General features: G+C 44.6%; 1 protein-coding gene across 1 annotated transcript in view; it reads right to left on the reverse strand.

Annotated features, from left to right (window-relative positions):
• Nucleotides 1-407: 407 nt before the first annotated feature.
• Nucleotides 408-25223, reverse strand: part of ptpn20 (protein tyrosine phosphatase non-receptor type 20) — a gene marked incomplete at both ends in the record, with an annotated part of 149626 nt that continues 124810 nt past the window's right edge. Inside the window, 2 exons of the mRNA XM_084153066.1 lie at nucleotides 408-603; nucleotides 2420-2555. Of these exons, the coding sequence (XP_084009192.1) occupies nucleotides 408-603; nucleotides 2420-2555 (332 nt within the window). The remainder of the gene's footprint in view (nucleotides 604-2419; nucleotides 2556-25223) is intronic.

A 25223-nucleotide genomic window follows, 5' to 3' on the forward strand; every position in this document is an offset into this window, starting at 1 on the left:
TGGGACTCTTCAACGACCCCCATCCTCAGCATAGCCTCCACTTCTTGTTTCACGGCCTTCTGTCGGGCCTCCGGAATTCGATACGGCCTCTTTCTTACCATTTCCCCGGGCCGGGTACGGATGTGGTGTTCAATGAGGGTCGTGCGGCCCGGCTTCTCGGAGAACACCGCTGTGTTCCAATCGACAAGCTCCCAGAGCTCTTGCTTCTGGGCCGGGTCGAGGTCCTCACTGCTCGGGACCACCACTGGTACCATTGGCGTCCTGGGTCCCGACCATAACACGGCCAAGGCTGTCCTCTCGTGCCACTTCTTCAACAGGTTCACGTGGTAAATCTGTTGAGGTTTCCGTCTCCCCGGTTGCCGTACGCGATAGTTGACAGGTCCCAGTTTCTCGACCACCTCCTATGGTCAGTGCCATTTTGCCAGGAACTTACTTTGGTAATGGGCCAGGTTGTACATGTAGCGGCTGAGTATCTCCCGTTTGAGTCCGTCGTAGTTAGCCGCCTGTTCGTCGTTCAGGTCCCAATACGCCTTTTGGGCATTCCCAGAGAGGAACGGGGCCAGCAGACTTGCCCACTTCGGCCTTGGCCATCCTTCCATAGCGCTGTCCGTTCAAACATACAGAGGTATGTTTCAATGTCATCGTCTTCCGTTAGCTTGATTAAAAACTGGTTGGGAAGGGTTTCAGGAGACGCTCCTCCTTGTAGCTTCCTGACTTCCTCCACGAGGCAGACGTTTTGTAGTCGCTGTTCCTCCAGCGTTCGTTCCTGAACCGCCTGTTGTGCTTGTTGGGCCCGGACGAACTGAGCTATCAACTCGTCCATGCTGATGCTGTGTAAACGTCAACCCTTATCTGACCACGTTATCAAAGTGCCCGCATTCTCCACCACTTGTGGCAGATCAGGGGGTTGGGTCAAGACGTTTACACAGATCAGACACGGACAGAGTATGATTAGCTGGGTTTCAAGGGTGTTTATTAATAAAATAATCAAAAGAAAAGGTTAGGTCTCCCCCATGAGACCCTCTCCAGGATACCGTCTCCAACTACATGGAAGTTACCTTACTTCCCCCAGTCCTCTCTCATGTGCTGCCCTTCTGGATGCTTTATGGGCCTAGCACAGCTGGTGAGCAATCCGCCCTTAATTACTCACCAGCTCTCAATCAGCCCCAATTAGTCCTGTCCGGGGAGCCCGTCGAGACCTGGCACGTCCAGCAGATGGAGCCACCGCCTCGTGATGTATGCTCCATCTGTTACCAGGCCTCGATGAGTCTCCCCCTGGTGGCTGACCTGCTGTACGCCACAGTATGTATGTATGTATGGAGCATAATGTATTATGTGTGTATTCCTTTATAATCGCAGACAAACAAGGTACTTATTTCGTAACCTTTATGGTGTTATACTCAATTGTGCTTATGTAGCTAGCTACATTATTCTATTAGCTTTGTAAAACAATGCTAATGGTGTCAGAGAAGTATTAGCTTGCGTTGTATATTTGAAGCTGCCCAGCCTTATCATGACCATGACCTGTGTTTTCATTTGGCCCGTTTAGCATAGCTCTGCTCTGCCCTGCCCCCTTGTGGAGCTCTTCAGTTACTGTTCCTTACTGTTATATCATTCATAATTGTGATTTTGTCAATGCAATTTATTATTTTTATAGCAGTGTTATGTTACTTCATTGTAATATTGCTATATCCTGATATTTAATTCTAATTACTAACAATTCCTCTTTATTCTGTACTTTCAGAAACCACACACACACACACACACACACAGTACTGAACATAACTTACCAACATCATAACTGGAACTGTATATTTTTCTTGCAAAAGATTGAGGACAACATACTGTTTGGAGAGGGAGTAGGGGGGATGGGTGAGTGGAGAGGATGATGAGGGAGTCGGGAGGTGGGTGAGATAATTGTATAATGGAACTGTATTTGATTTGTATGTGAACTGTATGTCCAATTACAATAAACCTTGTTCAGTAATAATCTCACTTGTTAGCTGGCGGTGAACTATGTGGCCATTGAGGATAGCAGTGTCGATCAGATGGAAAAAATATCTTCTTATACCACTTAGTGGATTTCCGAAGGCATGCCCCAAAACTGTTTATCATGTCCGCCTTATCCACTGCCTCCATTTTGAGGTTATAGTCAAGCACACAGTCTGGTTTGATCTTTCTGTCTCCCATCAGGTGGTCCACCTTCACTGTGGCTCTCTCTTCTCCTGTAGCTCCAAGGCATAGCGATTGGTCTCCTTCACTATGTCTCTGTCAGAAACAGCTTGAAGCACTCTGCCTCAGAGGGAGATGGCAAGGGGCTTTGCACTACAGACTGGGACTCATCAAAGCCAACAGAAGGGCCAGGAGGGGTGAAATGGCTGGCGGCGTTCCAGCTACTGCAGACCTGTATTTCACCCACTGTTGGTCTAGCTCCATCACCACCAGCATCTTCAGAGGGACCTGGGACTCGGTGGTCATGGGGTCCTCAGATTCATGGTTCTCAATGGCAACAAGGTTGGGGGGCAGCTCCTCACTGTCACTCTCACTGTCAGAATCTGATTCCTCACGGTCTCAGAATCATTGTCAGAATTTACAAAAATCTCCAGGATTTCTGCATTTGTGAGTTTTGAAAGACATTGCTAATGCTACAGCTTAGCTAGATACATACATAAACACCAACACTGAATGGCTCCAAGTGAGTGGCAGTGGTGATGTGATTGGCTGCCGGTGTGGTGATACTGATAATTTGTCTCCACAGATGGTTTGTTTACATAGCAGGTTGGGATAATTAACATGGCAGGTTAGGAGAATGAATGCAGCAGGTTAGGTGAATTAACGTAATTAAGAGAATGAGGTTAAGGTTAGGAAAATGCTACAGTTTTCAATAACAGTTGCCCCTGTCGTGACTACTAGATAGAGCTGTTGTAGGCCTAGCTATTCCATCTAGCCACAACAGTAGAAACTTAAACCATCTGTGGCGACAAAACGTAAACGTCTGTCAGACCAAAGATGTTATAGCAAAACGAGATGAAGGGATGGTTCACTCGTCTTTCAAGTAAACCTCTGGAAGAGAATGGTGGGAAATGAATGATTGTAGACAACATATCCCCTTTGCCTTCAACATGCATACTGCAAATAGACCCAACTCATCTTGTCACCTCTCCTTATCTTTGGTTGACGCAGAAAAACAAACCTGGCGGCGAGCACAAACTACCCTTTGGATTACTTTTGACTTTTAGAAAGTGTTTTACTCAATTATTTATATCACTGGTGAGCGCACCCGTGATGTGATATGATAAATTGTAAATAATCTTTGCTATTAGCTAATTCATATTATGGTTTCTATCACTTGAGAGTTAGCTAAATATGACCGCTTGTGTTAGCTCAGTCTTTACTCAGTTAGCGCTAGGATTTTCCGATTTGGATGAGAATAGTGTTATGCTGTTGCTACTTCTGTGAATGTCTGAACATTGCATCCAAACTACTCACATTGAGGGCATAACGTTGTAAAAACTGTTTGTGCAAAACTTTTTTGTGAAAAAACGGTGTGGCCAGCTCAAACGCTGACTGTTGCGTCAATCGTAACTAGATGTTCTAATGAAGTGTTCTAATCACACCGGTTTGAGTGTATGCTGCAGGGACCATTGTGGAATGAGCACACCTGTGTGTTTGTACGTGTCAAAAGGTTCAGCATTGTTGTGGACTTAGATAAACAACTCAATTGGATGTTCTATGAAAAAAGTTAGATTTTGAGAGCGAAAACCTGAAAGAACTGGGGAAAACGGAAACCTGGGAAAACTAAATGGAGAAAAAAGGATTTTGAAAAAATAACAGAATCAGGCAAAAAATTACAGATTTTATATGGCCCTACTCTACCCTCCCCTATCCACAGAAGCAATCAATCAATCAGATTCCTAAATGGAGAAAAAAGGATTTTGAAAAAATAACAGAATCAGGCAAAAAATAACAGATTTTATATGGCCCTACTCTACCCTCCCCTATTCCCCATATCCTTCTACCCTCCCCTTTCCCCCTCTCCCTCCCGCCTCCCGTCGTAGTCAAGACAGACAGGGACCTGTCTGTCACATATCAGGCCGGTGACAGATGACCTTTGGCGTGGCACATTTGATAAAGTTCCTCTCCTTCCCACTGTGACAGGGCGCTGTGTTATTCCGTAGTGACAGCACGCATTAGCAGTAATTTATGGCACTCCGCTGCTCGCTAAAGGAGCACTCAATAATCCATCCTGCCTATCCATTTAGTGACAGGCGGCCAAGTGGAGGAGCGGTGCAGCCAGTGACGTGCCATGCCTGATGTGTGTCACTGTGACCTACTTATTGTCCCCTTGACTGGGATGTCAAACACGTCACTGTATCAGCGCATCTGGGGATGGACGGTGCTTGTTCATCGTTATCTGTACACGCTTATTTAAAGGGGAACCGCATGCGCTGATTTGGCCTAATTTTTTGCCTTGTTGCTCAAGAAATGTTGGCGGCCATAACAGACGCCAACTGTGAGTTGGCTTGGGGGTGTGGTTTGATGTGGGTGTATCTTGGGTGTGACATTGACAACACCAAGACACACCCATCTGTCAGAACCTTGCACGCAGCCGTTTCCCCTCACTCAATCACAACAAACAAACCTCCTGCAGGTTGACTTCAATAACTACAGGCAGATGTATGGTGAGATGTCGGAGGAAGCTGTCGGTCAGTAGCCTACAGAGTAATATGAGAAGAATGTAATTGCTGAATTTATGTAGATATTCCAAACAGTGTTTTGATAACTTTCAAATGTAGTAACAGGTCCATGTAGAATAAACAACCATTTATATAATACCATAGAAGCAGTGTTCTGCTAATATAGCAATGTTCACCTTTCACCTTTCATTGTCATTCCCAGCCGAAAGAGATACTTTGCCTATCTACATTTTGTCTGGTGGTAATGGGGCTACCTTGGCAAACATGTCAGAGTGGTCATAACTTCCTGTGTGGTATTCGGTACAGTGAGGGAAAAAAGTATTTGATCCCCTGCTGATTTTGTACGTTTGCCCACTGACAAAGAAATGATCAGTCTATCATTTTAATGGTAGGTTTATTTGAACAGTGAGAGACAGAATAACAACAACAAAATCCAGAAAAACACATGTCAAAAATGTTGTAAATTGATTTGCATTTTAATGTGGGAAATAAGTATTTGACCCCCTCTCAAGATGTCTGGCTCCCAGGTGTCTTTTATACAGGTAACGAGTTGAGATTAGGAGCACACTCTTAAAGGGAGTGCTCCTAATCTCAGTTTGTTACCTGTATAAAAGACACCTGTCCACAGAAGCAATCAATCAATCAATCAATCAGATTCCATACTCTCCACCATGGCCAAGACCAAAGAGCTCTCCAAGGATGTCAGGGACAAGATTGGAATGGGCTACAAGACCATTGCCAAGCAGCTTGGTGAGAAGGTGACAACAATTGGTTTGATTATTCACAAATGGAAGAAACACAAAATAACTGTCAATCTCCCTCAGCCTGGGGCTCCATGCAAGATCTAACCTCGTGGAGTTGCAATGATCATGAGAACGGTGAGGAATCAGCCCAGAACTACACGGGAGGATCTTGTCAATGATCTCAAGGCAGCTGGGACCATAGTCACCAAGAAAACAATTGGTAACACACCACGCCGTGAAGGACTGAAATCCTGCAGCGCCCGCAAGGTCCCCCTGCTCAAGAATGCACATATACAGGCCCTTCTGTTGTTTGCCAATGAACATCTGAATGATTCAGAGGAGAACTGGGTGAAAGTGTTGTGGTCAGATGAGACCAAAATCGAGCTCTTTGGCATCAACTCAACTCGCCGTGTTTGGAGGAGGAGGAATGCTGCCTATGACCCCAAGAACACCATCCCCACCGTCAAACATGGAGGTGGAAACATTATGCTTTGGGGATGTTTTTCTGCTAAGGGGACAGGACAACTTCACCGCATCAAAAGGACGATGGACGGGGCCATGTACCGTCAACTCTTGGATGAGAACCTCCTTCCCTCAGCCAGGGCATTGAAAATTGGTCGTGGATGGGTATTCCAGCATGACAATGACCCAAAACACACGGCCAAGGCAACAAAGGAGTGGTTCAAGAAGAAGCACATTAAGGTCCTGGAGTGGCCTAGCCAGTCTCCAGACCTTAATCCCATAGAAAATCTGTGGAGGGAGCTGAAGGTTCGAGTTGCCAAACATCAGCCTCGAAACCTTAATGACTTGGAGAAGATCTGCAAAGAGGAGTAGGACAAAATCCCTCCTGAGATGTGTGCAAACCTGGTGGCCAATTACAAGAAACGTCTGACCTCTGTGATTGCCAACAAGGGTTTTGCCACCAAGTACTAAGTCATGTTTTGCAGAGGGGTCAAATACTTATTTCCCTTATTAAAATACAGTATAACATTTTTGAAATGCTTTTTTTCTGGATTTTTTGTTGTTGTTATTCTGTCTCTCACTGTTCAAATAAACCTACCATAAAATTATACACTGATCATGTCTTTGTCAGTGGGCAAACGTACAAAATCAGCAGGGGATCAAATATTTTTTTCCCCTCACTGTATGTGCTTCTCTGTTTTGGACCAACTGCAATTGTCCTAAGTCCTTCTTTGCTGCACCTGACCACAACTGGACAGTAGTCCAGGTGTGACAAAACTAGGGCCTGTAGGACCAGTCTGGTTGTCTGAGATATCAAGAAAGCAGAGCAATGCCTTATCATGGACAGACCTCTTCCCATTTTAGTAACCATTGAGTCTATATGTTTTGACCATGATAGCTTGCTATCTAGGGGGAAACCCAGCAGTTTAGTGTCTTCAACTTGCTCAATAGCCACATTATTTAATAATAGATCCAGTTGAGGTTTAGGGTTGAGCGAGTGATTTGTCCCAAAAATGATGCTTTTAGTTTTTTTGTTATTTAGCACCAGCCTATTGCTAGTTACTCATTCTAAAACTGATTGGAGCCCTATGTTAAGGGTGTCAGTTATTTATTTTACTGTTTCAGCCGACAGGTATACTGTTGAGTCATCAGCATACATGGACACACAGGCTGTATTCAAGGTCAGTGGAAGGTCATTGGTAAACACAGAAAACAATAATGGTCCAAGCATGCTGCACTGCAGTACACCACAATCAAGCAAATTTGTATTAGAGAGGGTTCCATTAAAAGAAAATCCTCTGTGTTATATTGGATAGATAACTGTCTATCCTTGATAAGGCAGAAGATGTTAATCCATAACACCTACGTTTTTTCAGCAATATGTTATTATCAATGATATCAAAGGCTGCACTGAAGTCTAACAAAACAGTGTGCCCTTCCCTAAAGTTGAAGTCAGAAGTTTACATACACCTTAGCCAAATGCATTTAAACTCAGTTTTTCACAATTCCTGACATTTAATCCTAGTAAAAATTCCCTGTCTTAGGTCAGTTAGGATCACCACTTCATTTAAAGAATGTGAAATGTCAGAATAATAGTAGAGAGAATGATTTATTTCAGCTTTTATTTCTTTCATCACATTCCCAGTGGGTCAGAAGTTTACATACACTCAATTAGTATTTGGTAGCATTGCCTTTAAATTGTTTAACTTGGGTCAAACGTTTCGGGTAGCCTTCCACAAGCTTCCCACAATAAGTTGGGTGAATTTTGGCCCATTCCTCCTGACAGAGCTGGTGTAACTGAGTCAGGTTTGTAGGCCTCCTTGCTCGCACACGCTTTTTCAGTTCTGCCAACAAATGTCTTATAGGATTGAGGTCAGGGCTATGTGATGGCCACTCCAATACCTTGACTTTGTTGTCCTTAAGCCGTTTTGCCACAACTTTGGAAGTATGCTTGGAGTCATTGTCCATTTGGAAGACCCATTTGCGACCAAGCTTTAACTTCCTGACTGATGTCTTGAGATGTTGCTTCAATATATCCACATAATTTTCCTTCGTCATGATGCCATCTATTTTGTGAAGTGCACCTGTCCCTCCTGCAGCAAAGCACCCCACAGCATGATGCTGCCACCCCCGTGCTTCACGGTTGGGATGGTGTTCTTCAGCTTGCAAGCATTCCCCTCCCAAGGATGAACCAGACTTGTGGAGGTCTACAATTTTTTTCTGAGGTCTTGGCTGATTTATTTTCATTTTTCCATGATGTCAAGCAAAGAGGCACTGAGTTTGAAGGTAGGCCTTGAAATACATCCACAGGTACACCTCCAATTGACTCAAATTATGTCAATTAGCCCATCAGAAGCTTCTAAAGCCATGACATCATTTTCTGCAATTTTCCAAGCTGTTTAAAGGCACAGTCAACTTAGTGTATGTAAACTTCTGACCCACTGGAATTGTGATACAGTGAATTATAAGTGAAATAATATGTCTGTAAACAATTGTTGGAAAAATGACTTGTGTCATGCACAAAGTAGATGTCCTAACCGACTTGCCAAAGCTATAGTTTGTTAACAAGACATTTGTGGAGTGGTTGAAAAACGAGTTTTAATGACTCCAACCTAAGTTTATGTAAACTTCCGACTTCAACTGTATAAGTATACTGAAAGTCTGTTGTTAATTAGTTTTCTGTAAAATAACATTGTATTTGGTCGAACACAATTTTTTCCAAAAGTTTGCTCAGCACAGGTAACAGGGTGATTGGTCTGCTGTTTGAACCATTAAAGGGTACTTTGCGGTTTTTGGCCAGCGGAATGACATTTGCCTCCCTCCAGGCCTGAGGGCACCCTCCATCTTCTTGGCTAAGATTGAAGATGTGGCAAATAGGAGTCGCAATGTTTTCTGCTACCAACCTCAGTAATTTACTATCCCGGTTGTCAGTTCCTTCCCCTTATTTATAGATAGCAATCATTTTATCACCATCTACACACTAACTTTGCGGAATTCAAAGTTACAGTGCTTGTCTTTCGTTATTTGGTCCATTATATATGAATATGAAGGCTCAGAATTTGTTGTTTGCATGTCATGCCTCAGTTTGCTAACCTTGTCAACAAAAAAGTTATTAAAGTGGTTGGAATTATCAAATGGTTTTATGAATGAGCCATCAGCCTCAATGAAGAATGGAGCTGTGTTAGCTTTTCTGCCTAGAATTTCATTTAATGTACTCCAGAGCTTTTGACTATTTATCTTTGTTCCTTAGTATAGTTTAGTTACATGATTTCTCAATTTACTCTATGTTTGCCAATCTGCTGTGTTGCCAGACTTACTGTATTTGCCATTCTCTTAGCCTCATCCCTCTCAGCCATACAGTTTTTCAATTCATCATCTATCCATGGGGATTTAGCAGTTATAATAATAATATAATATGCCATTTAGCAGACGCTTTTATCCAAAGCGACTTACAGTCATGCATGCATACATTTTTGTGTATGGGTGGTCCCGGGGATCGAACCCACTACCCTGGCGTTACAAGCGCAGTGCTCTACCAGCTGAGCTACAGAGGACCACACACACAGTTATCAATCAGTTTCTTTATGGGCGCATGCCTGTCAGTAATCGGAATAAGCAATTTCATAAATGCTTCAAGTGCAGCGTCAGGATGTTCCTCATTACACACATCAGACCAACAAATATTTTTCACATCTTCAACATAGCAATCATTGAAAAACCTCTTGTATGATACACTATTTTAGGTCCAGTCTTTGGAACTTTGGCTATTATATTTTAATTACAAATTTCTGCAGCATTAATAAAGATGTGGTCAATACAAGTTCATGATTTAGTTCCTGTTCTGTTTGTAAATACCCTGGTAGCTTGATTGATCACCTGAACCAGGTTGCAGGCACTGGTTACAGTTTGAAGCTTTTTCTTGAGTGGACAGCTTGATGAAAGCCAGTCAATATTAGGTCACCCAGAAAATATACCTCTCTGTTGATATCACATACATTATCAATAATTTCACACATATTATCCAGATACTAACTGGTAGCACTTGGTGGTCTATAGCAACTTCCCACAAGAATAGGCTTTAGGTGAGTCAGGTGAACCTGTAGCCATATTACTTCAACAGCATTTGACATGAGATCCTCACTAAGCTTTACAGGAATATGACTCTGAATATTGGCATTCCTGTCTCTTCTGTAGATGTTATAACCATATATTGCTACCACTGTATCATTAAAGGTATTATCTAAGTGAGTTTTAGAGATAGCCAGTATATAAATGCTTTCTGTGGCTAGCAACTTATCAATTTCATGAATCTTGTTTCTTAGGCTACATATGTTAATATGGGAATTTTTTTGCGCTTTTCTGGAATTCTTGATTGTTTTATTGGTTTACTGGGAGGCTTATCAGAGGGCGACATGACAGTGATATTTGAGCATCGTGCAGGGTGAACTGCTCACAGTGGGCTTCCTACTAGGGAAAAACGTCTCAGTGCTAACAGCATAATTCAGGGTAATAGGCACATGATTACTGCTGACAATAGCTGATGGATTGACAGAGTCATATAGAGGAACATAAATGTGACCGACCGGTTCGATCTTATGTAGCAAAATTTGAAATTGTGTTTTTTACATTGGATAAAAGTAGAGACTCGGAGCTAGCAAATGGTATACAGTGGGGAAAAAAAGTATTTAGTCAGCCAGCAATTGTGCAAGTTCTCCCACTTAAAAAGATGAGAGAGGCCTGTAATTTTCATCATAGGTACACGTCAACTATGACAGACAAATTGAGGAAAAAAAATCCAGAAAATCACATTGTAGGATTTTTTATGAATTTATTTGCAAATTATGGTGGAAAATAAGTATTTGGTCACCTACAAACAAGCAAGATTTCTGGCTCTCACAGACCTGTAACTTCTTCTTTAAGAGGCTCCTCTGTCCTCCACTCGTTACCTGTATTAATGGCACCTGTTTGAACTTGTTATCAGTATAAAAGACACCTGTCCACAACCTCAAACAGTCACACTCCAAACTCCACTATGGTCAACACCAAAGAGCTGTCAACGGACACCAGAAACAAAATTGTAGACCTGCACCAGGCTGGGAAGACTGAATCTGCAATAGGTAAGCAGCTTGGTTTGAAGAAATCAACTGTGGGAGCAATTATTAGGAAATGGAAGACATACAAGACCACTGATAATCTCCCTCGATCTGGGGCTCCACGCAAGATCTCACCCCGTGGGGTCAAAAGGATCACAAAAACGATGAGCAAAAATTCCAGAACCACACAGGGGGACCTAGTGAATGACCTGCAGAGAGCTGGGACCAAAGTAACAAAGCCTACCATCAGTAACACACTACGCCGTCAGGGACTCAAATCCTGCAGTGTCAGACATGTCCCCCTGCTTAAGTCAGTACATGTCCAGGCCCGTCTGAAGTTAGCTAGAGTGCATTTGGATGATCCAGAAGAGGATTGGGAGAATGTCATATGGTCAGATGAAACCAAAATATAACTTTTTGGTAAAAACTCAACTCGTCGTGTTTGGAGGACAAAGAATGCTGAGTTGCCTCCAAAGAACACCATACCTACTGTGAAGCATGGGGGTGGAAACATCATGCTTTGGGGCTGTTTTTCTGCAAAGGGACCAGGACGACTGATCCGTGTAAAGGAAAGAATGAATGGGGCCATGTATCGTGAGATTTTGAGTGAAAACCTCCTTCCATCAGCAAGGGCATTGAAGATGAAACGTGGCTGGGTCTTTCAGCATGACAATGATCCCAAACACACCGCCCGGGCAACGAAGGAGTGGCTTCGTAAGAAGCATTTCAAGGTCCTGGAGTGGCCTAGCCAGTCTCCAGATCTCAACCCCATAGAAAATCTTTGGAGGGAGTTGAAAGTCTGTGTTGCCCAGCGACAGCCCCAAAACATCACTGCTCTAGAGGAGATCTGCATGGAGGAATGGGCCAAAATACCAGCAACAGTGTGTGAAAACCTTGTGAAGACTTACAGAAAACGTTTGACCTGTGTCATTGCCAACAAAGGGTATATAACAAAGTATTGAGAAACTTTTGTTATTGACCAAATACTTATTTTCCACCATAATTTGCAAATAAATTCATTAAAAATCCTACAATGTGATTTTCTGGATTTTTTTTCTTCTCATTTTGTCTGTCATAGTTGACGTGTACCTATGATGAAAATTACAGGCCTCTCTCATCTTTTTAAGTGGGAGAACTTGCACAATTGGTGGCTGACTAAATACTTTTTTTCCCCACTGTATCATACACTACAGTTGAGGAACAATGGGAAAGTAATTCTGCTTTGAATGTTGATAAACCTGTAACCTAACTTTTGAGAAAATGGCCATTGAATGTTTTGGTACACCTACTGGAGAGGTCTTCTTTGTCTACACCCATTCAGCATTGTTCACACCCTCTAAAGCCTTAGACCCACATCTTTAAGGATTCACATGCGAGGCCATGTACCAAACAACCAAAGATTTCAAGACTAAAGGCTGGTTTATACTACGGGTGTGTTCGTACATTTAACCTGGAGTGCCTGAGTGTGCTCAGAGTGCACTCTGGGTGTTCGTAAACTCAGAGCGTTGTCAGATTGTCCGTTCGTAAATTCAGAGTGTTTTGCTCTTGGAGCATTCAGAGCACACACTGGACGCTCTGGCCGAGGAGTAGGGTTGATCCGAGCGTTCTGACCTAACAACAGCAGTCAAGCACCCAAGCTAACTGGCTAACGTTGGCTAGCTTGCTAGCTACTTCCAGACACAAATGAGAGAACAGCTCACTCTGACCATTTTACTCGCCCTAGCAGAGCTGGTTGTGCTGTGTTTAAGTTATCCAGAGCGTTGGTGACTGCAACTATGCTGTTGGCAACAATTTAATTATGCTTTTTTGCCAACGTTTACTGACACTGGTCATATTCAATGGGTGTTGAGCGTTCGTAAATTTGTCAGTTATTCTGCGCTCTGGCACACTCAGATGAGAGTGCTCTGAAATCGGAGTAGATAGCCAGAGTGAATTTACCAGCTACGTCTATCGACAGTTGTCGCAGTGACATCATGAACATTCTATTGAAATGGTTACTTGCATAGTAGTGGAGTCTTTTGTTTAGACATGTAGCAAGACAGCTAGCTAACTAAACCATAATCCCAACTCATAACGTTACTACCCTGCATGAATCTGCAGGTAGCTAACCAACCAGGTTCAATGTCAGCTAGCTAACATTAGGCTATAACTAGCAATGCAAATGGATCTGAGATACGAATAATAGAACTACACACAGATCATACACGTAATGTTAGCTAGCTAACAGTACACTTTAACTTTAAATGCATATTTGCAGTCAAACGGCAGAATTTTCTACATCATCTTAGCTATCATACTCTAATTCCACTGACTTCCAAATTCGGCCCTCCAGAAATTGGAGAGCAACCTTATGTAGTTCTACTAAGTGATATCTTTCAAAAAAGCCATGTTAGAAAGGATCACCTACACATACTGACCAGCTGATGTTATAGACAGAAGGTGCTACATGGCTGACCAATCCAAACTCATCTCTCGGCATGTCCAGCCCACTCATGATCTCAGCCAATCATGGCTAGCGGGAAGGTTGCTGGCATTTTTCCATGGCTAATCCAACTAGGCTCGTAATTTAACAATTTTTATTCGTATTTACAGATGGCATAGAAGTTTGTAATTAAGGCACATGAACGTTCACATGTTTCAGAAGGTATTTCTGCCCAAAAAACGCATTTTGATTTTTAAAAAAAAGTTTACGTTCAAATGGCTCTCCTGTGAAGTAGTGACGCACGACATACGCCTAGTTTCCTGAAACGAGTCACAAATTAGGTTACTTACATTGACTGCCAACACCCCTGGGAAAGTGTAAATTTGCAGCAGCACTGTGGTAGGGGTTATCGGAGCAGGGCTTAGGTCACTGATAAGTCATTGTCTCAATGCGGCCTTGAAATGCTAGGACAGGGCCCAGGCACCAAGATGATTTGGATGGACTCCGTCATTCCTGTAGAGCATCTTCTGTTTCCAAATGGTGTCGAAGTTATCTATAAAAGTTATGCCAACAGAGCTACAGTAGTCTTTTAGCCAGATGTGTAATGCCAGTAGCCTGCTGAATCTTTCACTGCCGTTGCCCAGCGATGGCACAGGGCGTGAAATAATCTGCCTCTTTTTGGAGTATTTCAGAGCTTGAATCTGTTCTTTAAAATCCAGTTTCAGCAGCCTCGAGCCGGCCACAAAACCCATTGTGGCTGACGGAGGAGTCGGTGCATCAGACACCCTCGAGGCCCGTTAAGAGGAGGAGCACAGCAGATCTGATTCGGAGGCAGAGTCCCCCCGGGAACGTGGAGGATCCGAGTCCGAGGGAGAATCCCCCTGGGAAGGAGTCCAGATAGGGGACGATGTCGTAGGGAGCCTCCGCATCCAGGAGGGCAAAGCTGTTTGACAACTGTATTTGGGTCGGGCTTCCCAATGTTAAAGGAGCCCCATTCGCCACAGGCCGCTTCACTCCATTTGGCTTATGGCGGGGACGTGCTTCCATGGTTGGGCAGCAGGAGAGGTGACAGTATCATCAGTTAAATCCACCAGAATCCCCGGTCCTGCTCCATCTTTCAGGGGAGTGGGAGACTTCTTCAGGGAGGGGTCCCTGGAAGGCATTGGCCATTCAGCCAGCGGCGTTCAGCCTTTGGTGTAGAGAAGGTAGGTGGGGGTGCTTTCCCCAGTATATTGTGCTAGTTCTTAATCTGTTTGCTAAGAGAAGCCACTTCTTCCCTATAGTCCTCTGCGTGTAAACAGTTTTTGTATCATAACTCCGGTTGGTCCACATTGTCCCGGGAAAGTGCATAGTAAATATAGCTCCCGCAGTGCATGAAACGCTCACTTTTTCCTCTCAATGGGGAAGCCTCCATGAGAAGAGACATAGCAACTCAATCAGTGTTGCAGAGATAGTGAATTAGAGGCAGAGTAAAAAAAAAATTATAAAAAATAACTGATGTATTTTTCCGGATCTATACAGGCCATCAGTAAATACACACGATACAATAAAAAAAAAAAAAAATTAATAGACTGTTGTTATGATGAGTTTCTGGTATTGAGAAGTTCAGGATGTAAGAGAGCAGTCGACACTCAGCTGGAAGGTTGATTCACATTTATTTCAGTACTGGATCATATGACAAGCTGCACGTGCTTCACCTCTTGTCATATGAATGACTTCCATAGAAAATCTCTCAGTTTATATAATGCCCTTCCAATCTACTTTTAACTTACACAGTTTCTAACCATTATTGATTGTCACTCATCTACCACCATATCATCCACCTCCTTGGTATCATGTGGCACCCTAGCCAGGCCATTCCATCACGCACCCATCCAAAGATTAGCAACAGTGGCCCCCAATCTATCTTGGCACACTGACCTTCTGTTATTTACTCGTGACACCAATAACACATGGTGTGTCCTTGTCCTGTGTCCCTCATCTAGCTTAGGAGTTTACACACATTAATGAATCCTGTTAAATGTAACTTTCTGTGACAAACAATTCACTCAAACAAATTCGGGCAGTCGCTCTCCGTCCAGTCAAAGAGTGGGCATGTCCGGTTAAAACTCCTGTGCCTGTCTGTTGTATACGGTGTCCCGTATCCAACAGGAGTTTCCTGATCCTGGTGCAGAATAAACAGGGTTTCTCCCTCCCATTTTGACTAATACCATTCAATTCAATAATAAAAAAGACAATACAAGTAAAAGTTGTGTCTAGTAAAATGTTTATGCCGAGTGCCAGGTCTCTCTCCATTCCGAGACATCAGTATCAAGCATGTCTATCAGTCATCTTGCAAGTCTCCATCTGCTGGCTCCATACATGTTTTTGTGAACACATAGTCACCGTTTTATTATCAATGGCAGTTAGGGTTGGATTGAAATGTACATAATGGGTACCTGGAGGAAAATGGGGGACAGTCATGCTTTTTCAATTTCAGTCAAGGGGAGGGGTTAGTATTAAAAAAATCTAGTCAAGGTAATTTGTAATTGATGAAATTTCAATATTTCTCAGTGTTTTAGAACAAGTTATATATTGTGTATACACACACACATATACATACATATACACATATATACATACATTGTCACGCCCTGGCTCTGGGGACTCTCGTATGTTGAGCCAGGGTGTTAGGTTCTAGTTTTGTGTTTCTATGTTGGCCAGGGTGGCTCCCAATCAGAGACGGCTGTAGCTCGTTGTCTCTGATTGGTAGCCATACTTAGGTAGCTGTAAGGCATTCGTTTGGTGTGGTTTCTTGTTCCTTTTGATTTGTGTTTGTATCGTAGGACTTCACGTATCGTTTGTTGTTTTGTTCGCTGTGGTGTACAAGAAAATAAATATGTACGCATCTCACGCTGCGCCTTGGCCCGCTTCTTTTCAAGACGATCGTGTCAGAAGAAACCACCACGACTGGGTCAAGCAGCGTGATGAGGAGAGAGGTTGGAATTGGGAGCAGTGGAGTGAGAGTTGGACGAGAACCATGGAGGCCTGGTCCATGGGGGAGAGACAAGCCCAGAAATTTTTTAGGGGGGGGCTCACGACGGGGCAGCAGGAGTACGGGATAGAGTGGTTCAGAGGGTTGGCAGAGGAGGCCGCCAGGTTACGGGAGTTATTGGACACCAGGGGGTAGGAGAATGTAGAGGCACGGCGAGAGGTACTGGGGTGTGTTGCCAGTCCGGTCCGGCCCGTTCCTGATCCCCGCGTAGGGCCAGTGGCGTGTGTCCCCAGTACGGTCCGGCCTGTTCCTGTCTCTCGCACCGAGCCTGTGGTGCGCGTCGCCAGCCCGGTTCGGCCTGTTCCTGCCTCTCGCACCGAGCCTGTGGTGCGCGTCGCCAGCCCGGTCCGGCCTGTTCCTGTCCCTCGCGCCAAGCCTGTGGTGCGCGTCGCCAGCCCGGTTTGGCCTGTTCCTGCTCCCCGCACCAAGCCTATGGTGCGCGTCGCCAGCCCGGCCCGGCCTGCTCCTGCTCCCTGCACCAAGCCAATGGTGCGCGTCGCCAGCCCGGCCCGGCCTGTTCCGGCTCCCTGCACCAAGCCTATGGTGCGCGTCGCCAGCCCGGCCCGGCCTGTTCCTGCTCCCCGCACCAAGCAAATGGTGCGTGTCGTCAGCCCGGTCCGGCCTGTTCCTGCTCCCCGCACCAAGCCAGTGGTGCGCTTCGTCAGCCCGGTTCGGCCCGTCCCTGCTCCCCGCACCAAGCCAGTGGTGCGCTTCATCAGCCCGGTTCGGCCCGTCCCTGCACCCCGCACCAAGCCAATGGTGCGCGTCGTCAACCCGGGCCGGCCCGTCCCTGCTCCCCGCACCAAGCCTATGGTGCGCGTCGCCAGCCCGACCCGGCCTGCTTCTGCTCCCCGCACCAAGCCAATGGTGCGCGTCGCCAGCCCGGCCCGGCCTGTTCCGGCTCCCTGCACCAAGCCTATGGTGCGCGTCGCCAGCCCGGCCCGGCCTGTTCCTGCTCTCCGCACCAAGCAAATGGTGCGTGTCGTCAGCCCGGTCCGGCCTGTTCCTGCTCCCCGCACCAAGCCAGTGGTGCGCTTCGTCAGCCCGGTTCGGCCCGTCCCTGCTCCCTGCACCAAGCCAGTGGTGAGCTTCATCAGCCCGGTTCGGCCCGTCCCTGCTCCCCGCACCAAGTCGGTGGTGCGCTTCATCAGCCCGGCCCGGCCTGTTCCTGCTCTCCGCACCAAGCAAATGGTGCGTGTCGTCAGCCCGGTCCGGCCTGTTCCTGCTCCCCGCACCAAGCCAGTGGTGCGCTTCGTCAGCCCGGATCGGCCCGTCTCTGCTCCCCGCACCAAGCCAGTGGTGCGCTTCATCAGCCCGGTTCGGCCCGTCCCTGCTCCCCGCACCAAGTCGGTGGTGCGCTTCATCAGCCCGGTCCGGCCCGTCCCTGCTCCCCGCACCAAGTCTGTGGTGCGCGTCGTCAGTCCGGCACAGCCCGTGCCTGTTCCACCGGTGCCTGGTCCGGCACCGGTCAGCTGCTCCACTCCGGAGCTAGAGCATTCCGCTCCACCAGTGTTCAGTCCAGCTCCGGCCAGCAGGGCCAGACCGGACCAGGGGCGCTTTGGGGGGTTAGAGAGGGAGTGGGAGTCATGCCCGGAGCCGGATCCGCCGCCGAAGCGGAGTGCCCACCCGGTCCCTCCCCTGTTGTGTTTGGTTGGCGGGTTCGGAGTCCGCGCCTTTGGGGGGGGGGGGGGGTACTGTCACGCCCTGGCTCTGGGGACTCTCGTATGTTGAGCCAGGGTGTTAGGTTCTAGTTTTGTGTTTCTATGTTGGCCAGGGTGGCTCCCAATCGGAGACGGCTGTAGCTCGTTGTCTCTGATTGGGAGCCATACTTAGGTAGCTGTAAGGCATTCGTTTGGTGTGGTTTCTTGTTCCTTTTGATTTGTGTTTGCATCGTAGGACTTCACGTATCGTTTGTTGTTTTGTTCGCTGTGGTGTACAAGAAAATAAATATGTACGCATCTCACACTGCGCCTTGGCCCGCTTCTTTTCAAGATGATCGTGACATACATACATATACACATACATACAGTGGGGAAAAAAAGTATTTAGTCAGCCACCAATTGTGCAAGTTCTCCCACTTAAAAAGATGAGAGAGGCCTGTAATTTTCATCATAGGTACACGTCAACTATGACAGACAAAATGAGAAAAAAATTTCCAGAAAATCACATTGTAGGATTTTTAATGAATTTATTTGCAAATTATGGTGGAAAATAAGTATTTGGTCACCTACAAACAAGCAAGATTTCTGGCTCTCACAGACCTGTAACTTCTTCTTTAAGAGGCTCCTCTGTCCTCCACTCGTTACCTGTATTAATGTCACCTGTTTGAACTTGTTATCAGTATAAAAGACACCTGTCCACAACCTCAAACAGTCACACTCCAAACTCCACTATGGCCAAGACCAAAGAGCTGTCAAAGGACACCAGAAACAAAATTGTAGACCTGCACCAGGCTGGGAAGACTGAATCTGCAATAGGTAAGCAGCTTGGTTTGAAGAAATCAACAGTGGGAGCAATTATTAGGAAATGGAAGACATACAAGACCACTGATAATCTCCCTCGATCTGGGGCTCCACGCAAGATCTCACCCTGTGGGGTCAAAATGATCACAAGAACGGTGAGCAAAAATCCCAGAACCACACGGGGGGACCTAGTGAATGACCTGCAGAGAGCTGGGACCAAAGTAACAAAGCCTACCATCAGTAACACACTACGCTGCCAGGGACTCAAATCCTGCAGTACAAGACGTGTCCCCCTGCTTAAGCCAGTACATGTCCAGGCCCATCTGAAGTTTGCTAGAGTGCATTTGGATGATCCAGAAGAGGATTGGGAGAATGTCAGATGAAACCAAAATAGAACTTTTTGGTAAAAACTCAACTCGTCGTGTTTGGAGGACAAAGAATGCTGAGTTGCATCCAAAGAACACCATACCTACTGTGAAGCATGGGGGTGGAAACATCATGCTTTGGGGCTGTTTTTCTGCAAAGGGACCAGGACGACTGATCCGTGTAAAGGAAAGAATGAATGGGGCCATGTATCATGAGATTTTGAGTGAAAACCTCCTTACATCAGCAAGGCATTGAAGATGAAACGTGGCTGGGTCTTTCAGCATGACAATGATCCCAAACACACCGCCCGGGCAACGAAGGAGTGGCTTCATAAGAAGCATTTCAAGGTCCTGGAGTGGCCTAGCCAGTCTCCAGATCTCAACCCCATAGAAAATCTTTGGCGGGAGTTGAAAGTCCGTATTGCCCAGCGACAGCCCCAAAACATCACTGCTCTAGAGGAGATCTGCATGGAGGAATGGGCCAAAAATACCAGCAACAGTGTGTGAAAACCTTGTGAAGACTTACAGAAAACGTTTGACCTGTGTCATTGCCAACAAAGGGTATATAACAAAGTATTGAGAAACTTTTGTTATTGACCAAATACTTATTTTCCACCATAATTTGCAAATAAATTCATTAAAAATCCTACAATGTGATTTTCTGGATTTTTTTCCCTCATTTTGTCTGTCATAGTTGACGTGTACCTATGATGAAAATTACAGGCCTCTCTCATATTTTTAAGTGGGAGAACTTGCACAATTGGTGGCTGACTAAATACTTTTTTTGATACAGTGGGGAGAACAAGTATTTGATACACTGCCGATTTTGCAGGTTTTCCTACTTACAAAGCATGTAGAGGTCTGTAATTTGTATCATAGGTACACTTCAACTGTGAGAGATGGAATCTAAAAATCCAGAAAATCACATTGTATGATTTTTAAGTAATTAATTTGCATTTTATTGCATGACATAAGTATTTGATACATCAGAAAAGCTGAACTTAATATTTGGTACAGAAACCTTTGTTTGCGATTACAGAGATCATACGTTTCCTGTAGGTCTTGACCAGGTTTGCACACACTGCAGCAGGGATTTTGGCCCACTCCTCCATACAGATCTTCTCCAGATCCTTCAGGTTTCGGGGCTGTCGCTGGGCAATACAGACTTTCAGCTCCCTCCAAAGATTTTCTATTGGGTTCAGGTCTGGAGACTGGCTAGGCCACTCCAGGACCTTGAGATGCTTCTTACGGAGCCACTCCTTAGTTGCCCTGGCTGTGTGTTTCGGGTCGTTGTCATACTGGAAGACCCAGCCACGACCCATCTTCAATGCTCTTACTGAGGGAAGGAAGTTGTTGGCCAAGATCTCGCGAAACATTGCCCCATCCATCCTCCCCTCAATACGGTGCAGTCGTCCTGTCCCCTTTGCAGAAAAGCATCCCCAAAGAATGATGTTTCCACCTCCATGCTTCACGGTTGGGATGGTGTTCTTGGGGTTGTACTCATCCTTCTTCTTCCTCTAAACACGGCGAGTGGAGTTTAGACCAAAAAGCTCTATTTTTGTCTCATCAGACCACATGACCTTCTCCCATTCCTCCTCTGGATCATCCAGATGGTCATTGGCAAACTTCAGACGGGCCTGGACATGCGCTGGATTGAGCAGGGGGACCTTGCGTGCGCTGCAGGATTTTAATCCATGACGGCGTAGTGTGTTACAAATGGTTTTCTTTGAGACTGTGGTCCCAGCTCTCTTCAGGTCATTGACCAGGTCCTGCCGTGTAGTTCTGGGCTGATCCCTCACCTTCCTCATGATCATTGATGCCCCACGAGGTGAGATCTTGCATGGAGCCCCAGACCGAGGGTGATTGACCGTCATCTTGAACTTCTTCCATTTTCTAATAATTGCGCCAACAGTTGTTGCCTTCTCACCAAGCTGCTTGCCTATTGTCCTGTAGCCCATCCTAGCCTTGTGCAGGTCTACAATTTTATCCCTGATGTCCTTACACAGCTCTCTGGTCTTGGCCATTGTGGAGAGGTTGGAGTCTGTTTGATTGAGTGTGTGGACAGGTGTCTTTTATACAGGTAACGAGTTCAAACAGGTGCAGTTAATACAGGTAATGAGTGGAGAACAGGAGGGCTTCTTAAAGAAACACTAACAGGTCTGTGAGAGCCGGAATTCTTACTGGTTGGTAGGTGATCAAATACTTATGTCATGCAATAAAATGCAAATTAATTACTTAAAAATCATACAATGTGATTTTCTGGATTTTTGTTTTAGATTCCGCCTCTCACAGTTGAAGTGTATCTATGATAAAAATTACAGACCTCTACATGCTTTGTAAGAAGGAAAACCTGCAAAATCGGCAGTGTATCAAATACTTGTTCTCCCCACTGTATATATATATATCGATGTGTGCCCGATGCCGCCCGTCATCTCCCGATTCGGCGCTGGGCGCACAATATCAAGGGCTCCTATAGGCTATTTAATGTGGTCTCAATCAAATGATCCATGCATATTGGCTATAGGCTACTAAGTGCATGCTTGGAGAAGCACAGAGCAAAGTTATATTTCTAAGATACATTAGCTGCTGGGATGGTGTAAATAAAACTAGGCTACATTATACACTGCAATGGATATTCCAACCCTGAGCCCTTGCCTGCTCTAATCTTGCTGATCAAAAACTTTGTTGTGTGCTGCCTTACCAATGACTATGCTGTGTAGGCCTACAGTGGCAGTTCAGGAGGAGAGTCAAAGGCTTCTCCCGAAAAATTATTATTTATTAGGCCTAGTCCAGAAAATTCACGATCTTGCTCGCGTACTAGCCTATAGCCTATGTTCTGTTCAGTTTGAGAAGGAAAGCGCGAAGATCAACTTTGATACTGTAGCTTGCTACTACTATAATTGATTTTATTCAAAGCAATATGTTTCTTGCCCATGACGTAGGCCTATTTTTCAGAGTTATTGACCTCAGAATAAGACAGATTCGAGTAACTTACATTGTGGTGCTGAAACTTGAAGCAGCAGCCGCGACATTTTCAATCGGAAATGGAGAGCTTATTGTGCTGAAAGTAGGCAAATTCATGTAGGCATAATTCATTTAAACCGTCTTCATTTTAAATTAGAGTTTACTAACAACAAGAGGGCTTTATGTTGGAGCCTATTTCTTCCTATTAAGAAATAAGAGGTAGGCCTTCCTGTTTGACAGATGAAATTAGGCTATAGGCTGCTCTATCCATAGATTTGTCGGTCAATTCCTCCACCCACCATGCACTCTTTAAATAGCCTACCTCCATGTCAGTGAAGGGCTGTTAAATTCAATCCAAGACTTGAATTGAGAGGGTATGCCATAAGCCTACTTTTTTTAAAGAAAATGGCAAAAGTCACAGGCCTACCCCTTGTTAGCTTTGAAGAAAATAAAACGGATCTGATTATATAAAGTGATCTATAACAGCGCTTTGGCCCGCAATGCTTTATGCTAGAAACAAGCTGTAAAATACCCGGGAAAGACGTGACTGATGCATATGGGGATATCATTGTTTTGTTTCTTTGACATTCAGAGGCTGAGCTACGAACTTCTATAGCCAAGGAGACAAAAAAATTGACTTTGCTTTGGAAGTAATCAATTGAATAACCTATTCACTTTCTGTACAATAGATGTTTAAACCCAGACAGCCTTTAGGGAAGCACCTATCGTTGGGTTAAGCCATGGAAGAAGAGCTTAAATCTTTCTGCGTCGGTAGGCATGCTCTGTCTGGGGTGGAAAGGTAGGCCTAACTTTTGAAAGTACCATGCTCAGATTCCTAATGACATCTCAGATTTATTGTAATTATTTGCAAACTGAGACAGTTTCATTGCAAACAAGACACACTGATTTGGCATTGGAGAAATATGATAAGATGAACACATAGGCCTATGTCTTTGTCCAGTCTTAGCTTGTAATTTGGGTAATTTGTGTGGTATTAAAAAATGTCATGCTAATATGTAAAATGCGCTTTATTTCTATGCTTCCCATTCTTAAGTTTCATTTTTGAATCTTTTACTTGAGGTTTTGTACCCCGGTTTCAAACAGGTGATAATACAATATTTTTGGTTTAATTAAAATATATTTCACAGTGGTTTCGATGGTATTGAGTGGCGCAGTGGTCTAAGGCACTGCATCGCAGTGCTAACTGTGCCACTAGAGATCCTGGTTCGAATCCAGGCTCTGTCGCAGCCGGCCGTGACCAGGAGACTCATGGGCGGCGCACAATTGGCCCAGCGTCATCCAGGGTAGGGGAGGGAATGGCCGGCAGGGATGTAGCTCAGTTGATAGAGCATGGCGTTTGCAACGCCAGGGTTGTGGGTTCGATTCCCACGGGGGAATGACTGTAAGTCGCTCTGGATAAGAGCGTCTGCTAAAATGACTAAAATGTAAAAAATGTACAATGATTCTCTACACTATCCATTGCTTGTTTTGTCACAAACTGAAATTAGGCGAACTATTCGAATTTTAGCAACTAGTAAATGGCGCAGCGATTTCTGCATATTGCACCTTTAAGATAGAGATATGTTTTTTTTTGCATGGGCAGTGTCTCAATCCATTTCCGTGCTACGGCTGTGTCTGTCAGATCCCTAAAATCGGTCTTCTCACAAAAACGTCTGTAGCATCTGAACGGTTTGGCCTAAAAAAAAACGAATATGGCCACTCTATGGAAAGTAGCAGTTAAAAAAAATGAATGGAAGTATATTATGGAAGTAGTTTAGTGAAAAAAAGGGGTTAAATATGTATACAAATAAATAATAGTTTCCTGATCTTTCTTTATCTCTCAGATATAGAACAGACACTTCAAAACAAATCTGTTTTTCCATGTATGAATCTGTTATTCAATACGTGTGTCACGGTCGTTGAGAGACGGGTCAGACCAAGGTGCAGCATGGTATGCGTACATGTTTATTAGAACGAATAAACACTCAACAAAAACAACGTAACCGTGAAGGTCCTAAGGGCTATAACACCACAAGCCTAACAGGAACACAAGATCCCACAACTAGGCAACCAGGCTACCTAAGTATGATCCCCAATCTGAGACAACGAGCGACAGCTGCCTCTGATTGGGAATCATAGATCTCAAACTGAAACTCACACCCTGACCCAACCAACAAGAGTTCTCTAGGTCAGGGCGTGACAACGTGTCTGTGGCCTAATTTCAGTAAGGCCAATGTTTCATCAAATCATTTTTTAAATATATTTTATGGATACCTAAAGGCATCCTAAAATTCAAAATCAAATAGCTAAATGATCCTTGGTACGATCATCTTAAAACAATTCCATATGTTAGATTAGTCTATCCCCCCTTTCACACATACCTCTCATTTAGCAAATTACTGTACTTTATATGGATTATTATTGTAACAAATGCACTGATGTGGTGAAATTACATAGCATGTAAAAAATAAAATGTAAAAAAACAAAGTTACTTTTGTCTTCCGAAGAGGGGTGGTGGTGGATGGGCCAATAAAATTAATAAAGATATGTTGCATGAATTTACAATGGAAATATTATTATTTAATTATTAATTACATTTTCAACATATATTTCACACATTTTCAACATATATTTTCCCCATTCTACGCTTGACAAGCAGTTATCTTATTCCACCACTTTGCACTGTGCTTACGCATGGTCATGGCTGTGCGTGAATTTAACCACACTCAAGCAAATGTTCATATTGATAAATCTCACACTTTGCATGGAAATGATCCCACACATGGTTTAAGCACAGATTTGTGCACACGCGGTTGATAAATGAGGACCCAGGTCTCTCTGCATCTGTGAACACATACACAGTCACTGTTCTATTGCCAATGGCAGTTAGGAGCAGGTGATATCTGACACACAAACATATACTATGGTGAAGTCAGACTAAACCTACCTAATTCTGCTCTCCCCATCGACGACCGTTGAAG

The sequence above is a fragment of the Coregonus lavaretus genome (genome assembly GCF_964263955.1).
Source record: "Coregonus lavaretus genome assembly, chromosome: 36".
NCBI classification, from domain to species: Eukaryota; Metazoa; Chordata; class Actinopteri; order Salmoniformes; family Salmonidae; genus Coregonus; species Coregonus lavaretus.